The 7520-nt window shown below is 32.4% G+C and overlaps 1 protein-coding gene across 2 annotated transcripts in view; it reads left to right on the forward strand.

The window, feature by feature from the left end:
• The window catches only part of LOC131145076 (uncharacterized), a 39640-nt gene extending 33547 nt beyond the window's left edge, over positions 1-6093 (forward strand). For both annotated transcript variants that reach the window (XM_058094137.1, XM_058094138.1), the window contains 4 exons: positions 3238-3315; positions 4923-5253; positions 5323-5476; positions 5570-6093. In XM_058094137.1, coding sequence (XP_057950120.1) covers positions 3238-3315; positions 4923-5253; positions 5323-5476; positions 5570-5659 — 653 coding nt within the window. In that variant the 3' untranslated portion in view covers positions 5660-6093. The remainder of the gene's footprint in view (positions 1-3237; positions 3316-4922; positions 5254-5322; positions 5477-5569) is intronic.
• Positions 6094-7520: the final 1427 nt, after the last annotated feature.

Genomic DNA, 7520 nt, shown 5'->3' on the forward strand with positions numbered 1-7520 from the left:
CTAACTGTCATAATTTTCTGAAAATCTATAAATACCCCTTCATAAGCTTTAATTAGTAACTTTGATTAATTTCAAATTCCTTTCAAAATATTTTTTAATCAAAGTTCCCCCACATTCACTTTCATTTCAAAAATCTTTGGGGCAAAATTTTATACTCTCCCATTCTCTTCCACTCATTTTTTTGAAAATCTTTTTGAAGAGAACATTTTATTTGGGCATTTATTTTATCATCTTAGATCATTTACTCTCATTTATATATTCATCTTGAAAATCATTTTTGGAGAGTAAATCTTATGTTTCTTCACATAATTTTTTTTGATAAATATTTTTGAAGAAACAATCAATCTTATTTGAATCTTTGAGTATCTATCATATATATCTTTAACTCAAAGATTATCATGTTTATTATTTGCAGAAGGCCTTTGAAAGTAAAACCCTAGGTTCTCCTACTTTTTATTGAAAATATTTTTAGAGAATTATTTTATTAGGGTTCAAATCTTTGAAGCATCTTATCATATTCAAAGATTGCAAAAATTATTTTGAAAAACATCCTTACTCTATTGAGCGCATTATTTCATATCATTAGAGAGTGCATTAGAGTTTTCAATGTGTACATTTCCGCTTATGTAAGAAGCATGTATCTTGTACAAAAATGGTTTAATGTAACGGTTGGGTTTAGCCCATAAATTGAACTAGGGAGTCTCTGCCCCGTAAAGGAGACCGGTTGGGTTCAGCTCGTAATTGATTTGGGAAGTCTCCGCCCCGTAAGGGAAACCAGTTCGGTTCCGCCTAATAATTGAGTTGGGGTATTCCTTGCCCCATAAGGAGAGGTGTGTAGGTTGGGGTCAACCCTGTAATGTGACCTGAGGTAATCCTCGCCTAGTAAGGAGAGGAGGTTGTAAACGGTTTTTGCTCCACCTGTAAGTGAGCAGGATTAGTGGAATCCTTGGGGGGTATGCCCAAGGCGGGGACGTGGGCTGATTTGCCGAACCTCGGTAACAAATATCGTGTCTCTCTCTCTCTCTCTCTCTCTCTCTCTCTCCCTATTTCATTTATTTTTTGCACTTTATTTTGCATATGTGTATGCTTGTTTATTTACTGTTATAATTATCTGCATGCACACATTTGAATTAAATGAGATATGCTGTGCTAGTGTATGTTCACATTAATTGGTAAATCATTTTACATACACACCTTAAAATTTAAATGGGATATGATGTATGCTAATATGTAATTTTTTATGAAAGCCTTATTGGTTTTAAATATTAGCATACCTGGTTAATTTGGCAATTGAGTCTGCTTAGAAAGACCCTAGGTTGCGAAATGCTGTTGTTATCTAATTTAACCTAGGAAGAATTTTTAAAATCTCCAATTCACCCCCCCCCCCCCCCTAGGAATACACCATTCCTCACAACAATCACAAACCATGTGAAGCACCGGTGCAACCATGGACAAGGTGAACAACTCACTGTCGGATATAGCATTGCCACAGCCTCACAATTGAACATACGAATGCTGCCACGGCTCCAAAAAATTCACAAGGAAGCCGTCATAAACCTTGAACAGAAATCAATGGAATCTTGCGAGTGCATGGTCGTAAAAGGTTGAATTTTTTAGCAAAAAATTGGCTTAATAGCTTGATAATATAGTCTAAAGAAGGAATCGGAGCATGGCAGAAGAAAAAAAAAAAAAGAGCCTAGAACTGCTCTCATGCGCCGGTGCATGGGGTTGGCCCTACCGGCATTTTTATGGAGCATGGGGGCCCCTCTGGCGATGGGGTTTTGTGGGGTGGGTCGTTGGGGGTGTCTAATTATGGGTATATGGTTGGTTTTGTGATTTAGTATGGGATGGAGGTGGATTAGGGAAGAACAGTTGTAGGAATGGTGTTTTTCGACGACGGCTGAGGGAAATAGGATTTAGATAGGATCATGCTCTGATACCATGTTAAGACTTGATTAAAAATGAATGACCTAACTTGAAGATATGTCTCTCCCTCAATTTATAATATAAATTTAAATACATTCTAATGACAATAATACTCATGCTAACTCTTACTAATTAACATACTAACACACTCTAATAATAGCACTAAAAGACATATATAACCTCTAACAACAATTTTCCAAAAGATGTAATATTTTTTTTATGGAGTGTCAAGAGGTCATCTATGAGCAAGACTGAGGCATTTAGAGTCATTTATTGAATTTTTTTGTAGATATTATTTTAATTTTCTATTATTTTCTATTTTTGTGATATTTTTTAATAGTGTTGTTATTAGTTCCAGAGAAAGGGTAACTATGTAGCAGCTGGGAAAATAGGTTTTTAGTTATATGAACTTTCCTTCTTTTGTTTGCTTGAACTTTCCTTCTTTGACCCATAAATATATGACCATAAGATGCTTTAACTGGACTTAAACAACATCCATTGGGTTTGAGTTATTACATTTTATTTCTTGTAAGGACGTAAGTCCTGCGGGATGGAGATCATCAAGAGTCACACATATTAAGGCATTTGGAATCATAAACTGAATTTGAAGATGTATGTATGTATGTATGTATGACAATATATATGTATGTATGGTTGTATGCATTCTTATTTATGTGATATTTCCTGGTGGCATTTTTATCAGGTGCTAGCTTAGTGGATTTTAATTTTCAAGTATCTAGAAATTAGGAACAGTATTTAGTTTTATTAGGTTCCACAATGTTATTTGCTTGATTCACAAACTTGTTAGGCCTATAAATATATTATTGTTAGAGATTTTAAGTACAGTTGAATGACATGAATTGGGTTGGAGTTGTTGGGGCTTATTCCTTCTGCTAAGGATGTAGGTCGCGCATAAATTTCTTTAAATTTTTCTTTCTTTTTTTTTGGGGAAAAATTGCTTTCTTTTTTGTTTTTGTCATTGAGGGAGTTTTTTACACCAATAAATAGAAGATATATTCTCTTAAAATACTTACCCCAATTTCATGCATGCTACCAAACAAAGGAAAATAAGGAATTTAGTTTTCAGACGAAATATTTTTCCCCAACCAAACTGGGCTTTGGTTTCAAGTTAGCATAGAAATAATTTTAAACTGTAGAAACTGCTTTTACACTAAAGCTGTTCCAAAAGGCATCTTAGGATGTGGTTAAACCTAAACATCAAAGTAAGGTCATGGTACCTAGCATTGGAGTGTGTGTGATATTTGAGGCATCAATTGACTTAGCTTGTGGGCATGGGGTTCTTCTTGCCAGTCATTACTGGTGGTCTTGATTCAAAGCTTGTGATGTGGGACTTCTCTAAAGGGCGGCCATACAAAATTATGGATTTTGGTATGTATACTGTACACATTCTTATTTCTTTCTTCACAAGTTCTCGTTCTATGCTTTCTTCAACTCCAAAATAAACAGATTAATGAAGTTTGAATTGGGAAATGATCTCGCTTGTCATTTCTAAAAGACCAGTTATTTTTCCTTCCTTTTTTCCAATCCCAGTGGTGGATTGTGTCCAAGCAAAACTGTCTGAATGCTGGGTTTATGGTACTAAAGTAAAATTTATTCAACCCAAAGGATATTTTTGCTGACTGATGATGTTGGTCAAGGGAGAGCATTATTTTTCATCAAAAACTAAGAGACTTTCTGGTATTATTTCTCATTGTAGTATAATAAAGGAACTGTTGGCAACGACGCACGTTGGTGTGTGTTGCTAGTTTTTAGCTTCTCTTGTCAAATTTCAGCTATTGTGGCAACTCAGAATCAGATTTTCTGACTTTCAATTGTTGTAGCATATTGCCTTAGTACTTTAACATCTGTAATTTAATTTTTTGGATTAAATCGTTATGTGCGCACTAATAAAAATTGAATTAAACTTAAATTTAAATATTGCTAAAATTTCTGAAATTTTGGAAAAATAATAAAAATCATTCAAAAATATTTTCACCAAAATTTAACCTTCATATACAGTGGGCTTGTTCTTGGAGTGAAAAGGTGAGTCAAAAGTTATTATAACAATTAAGTAAAATATTTTTTTTTATTTTATCATAATATCTTTAGTTTGTATTCTCTTGAGTTAACATTGTACTAATTTTAGTTTTATATATATATATATATATATATATATATATAATATTATTTAGTTTATACTCTTTTGTATTTTCATCATTCTAATCATATTTGTTAATTATTGTTTGGTCCAAGGACAAAAAAAAGCATGCATTCAATTATGTTATCAATTTGTTTATGTATAGAAAATATTAACCAAACATGTTACCAATTTTCACTTTTTAATTTCTGCTTTGATTTTTTTATTTTTCATTTCTGATTTTCATTTTCATAATTTTTTTTATAGTAATACCATATTGCCATTAAGGGCCTAGTTTTTTTTTTCTTTTTTTCTTTTTTTCAAGACTTGTTCTGGATATATGTAAAAATATGCAAAACATAAATTTTCAAACTGAATTTTCTCCAAGTTTGAACTTCAGGACCTTTATTTTGGAATTCACATATTTGTCAAACTGTTGGTTGTCTGCAGGGAACATTATGAATGATTTTTTATATTAGCAAATTTAACCAATAATCTTCAGTTTGGATTAATATTGTCAGTCTTATCTTATTATCTTATAATTACATTAGGAGCATATAGCTGGTACAGATTCTGGACGTGGTTCCCTCACATAGGGGCAGAGCATTGGTTAAATAAATTTTACTTTCAGTACTATAACCCCAGCATTCAGACAGTTTTGCTTGGACACAATCTTGTGTGATAGTAAGCTTGGGCAAGTCTATTACCAAGCAACCTGGCTAAAATCAGTTTGAGCTAGTTAACCAGTCCAAGAGTTCTTTGGTAGGTTAGTTGTTTGGCCAGGGACATTAGGCAAATAGAGTCTTGTTTTCCTTTAATTGATAGAAAACTTGCTAGTTAAAACTTTTTCTCATTGCAGGCATGCCTGAGTTGAACAGTGGCAGTAATGCAGCAGAGTGTTTGAATCCTGCTTTTATTCATGCAATAGCTATTCCTGAAGTTGATATGTTGGACAAATCAGGCAAGATATGTTTAGTGGCTAGGGGAGATGGTGTTGTTGATGTGATTAATATTGAATCAGAACTGGCTGCCATCAAGTCAAGAAGTTCTGCAAAACCTCGGAAAGAATCTCAATCGAAATCAAAAGCGGGTGCTTCAACTGCAGATACTGAAATGCTAGATCAAAATGGAAGACAGAGATTGCATTTGGATTACACTTTGGGAGGCCATACTGCTGCTGTATCCTGCGTGTAAGTAGTCTACCTGGATTTGATGTAACGGAATTATTTTCGCTTGCTAAATCCGTTAAAATCATTCAGGATATTTTCACTGTTTGGAGAGAGAGGCAAGTTCATAATTTCGGGCGGGAATGATAAATCAGTGAAAGTATGGGATTTGTCCAAATGCCTTAATTCCAGGCAAACTAGCAGCAATAATGACCTTCTTTGCATGGACATTAATTTAAGTAAAAAGGTGAGTTTTCAACATTGTATAATCTCCTAGGGTTACTGTCATTTTGTTCCTTCACTTTACATATCAAGTTTCTACAATCTCCTACTGTGGCAGGTCAATTGGCTTTGTACAACTCCATGCAATTCTGAAAACCTTGTTGTCTGTGACACAACCAAACTAGTCAAGGTTTATACTGTTTCATAGAGTGGCGCTTCATAATCATCTCGAATCTCGAATCTCTCTCCTGGAAAGATAGCCCTGATTTAACTGGTTGAGTTGCAAAAGCGCTTCTTATTACCAGTGACAAACTTGTCGCAAGTGTGGATACACCATTATCTAGTTTTCTTATTGTATGTCAGCCAGAAGGCAGCTGGGCAATAACTGCTCAGCTGTTAAGTAGAATTGAGAAGAAAAGGCCAGGAGCATTTTTCCCATGCTTGAGCTGGGAGAAATAGATGTTTTGTGGGTTTTCCAGGTTGGGGCGAAATTGATGAGTAATTTGTGTATGTTTTGTACAGTTCCTTTTATGTTGCCTGATCATGGATGCTAAGCTGTGAAACCCATATAATCTCGTTGAGGCTTTTAGGAGAAAAGGGAAAGGATTCAATTGAAGATCAGAAAGATTTATCGTTTTGAAATTTCTCAACAGTATTCTAGTTTTCTTTTATTTTAAATTTTAAATTGCAGATTCCACCACTTCTTTTTTTTTTTTCTCTCTCTCTCTCTTGTCAAAGTAAACCAATAGTTGTTTCAATTGCTTATTGGCCGAGTTCAGCAGCAATTTAGGCTACCTTTCCATCTCCGAAGAAAGGATTTATTGTATCTTTATGTATTAATAAAGCTTTATTTTAATATAATTAAAATTTAAGAGAAATTAAATATTAATTATATGTAAAATAACTTTTCCTTTTTCTTTCACTTTTCTTGGGATCAAACATGAAGAGTAATTTTTTTATGTAAAATAAAATTTTCCTTTTTCTTTCACTTTTCTTGGTGCCAAACATGAAAAGTCATTTTTTTCCTTTTGTATACAGTTTGCCCTTTTCTAATTCTGTGTTTGAGACCATGTATAGGAGTCTCAAATGGAATTTGAGTTGATTTAGGGAAGTTAGGATTTGTTTGGTTCTACAAAATATTTTTATTTTTCATTTTAGTTTTCTAAAAAAATTATTAAAAGGTTAGTTTAATTTTTTTAGTTCTATAACATTTGGATGTATAAAAATAAAAATTTAAAAAAAATGTTTGTCAAAAAAAATAGTTTATTTTTATTTTGAAGTTTTAAATAATTTTAAAATGCCACTTTTTTCATTTTTTAAAAATTTTCATACAAAATTTGAAAAAAAAAAATTGTTTTTTGATTTTTATTTCTTAGCGGAGTATGGAATTTGGTTTTTGTATTTAAAATTATATTGAGTGGCTTTCATAAATTTAAGTCTCAAAATATATGATTCTAAATGTATTCTTAAAGAATTTTAGAGAATCAAAAAACAGATTGTTGTTTTTGTAATCATTTTAAAATTTAAAAATAGAAGAACTATTTGCATGATTAACCTAATTTCTATTTTTTACCTTTTTTGATACAAATCTTGTAAAGCTAAAAAATAAATTAGGAATTTTTATAATTTTTTGATAAATCTAAAATAAAAATTAAAAAAAAATATTTTAAGAAAGAAACAATCTCGTATATTTTATTTTAATTTACAGAAATACATTTAATTTTCACGAATTTATTTTACAAATGATTTTAATTTTGTGTGCTAAACAGAGTTGGATGCATTTTTTTTTTCTCGCGAGGTATGCTTTATTATTATGACATAAATAAATAAATAAAGTTTATAAGTTCTGCATTAAGAAAGGAAAAAGAAAAGAAGCAGGAGAAGGAGAAGGACATCAACCGTGGTTCATTTAAAACTGTATTGCTTTGTTTGGTGGTGCCGACACTACAATCAAAGGTAAGAGCCCTATATACGTGGCCGGACAGCCTGCCATAATTTCATATATATAATAAAAGTGCCTAGTTGCAGGTGCAGGTGCTGGCTGGTCGCCTCCTGTTTTTTATTTTTTT

This window comes from Malania oleifera, chromosome 12 (assembly GCF_029873635.1).
Source record: "Malania oleifera isolate guangnan ecotype guangnan chromosome 12, ASM2987363v1, whole genome shotgun sequence".
In the NCBI taxonomy this organism is placed as follows: domain Eukaryota; kingdom Viridiplantae; phylum Streptophyta; class Magnoliopsida; order Santalales; family Ximeniaceae; genus Malania; species Malania oleifera.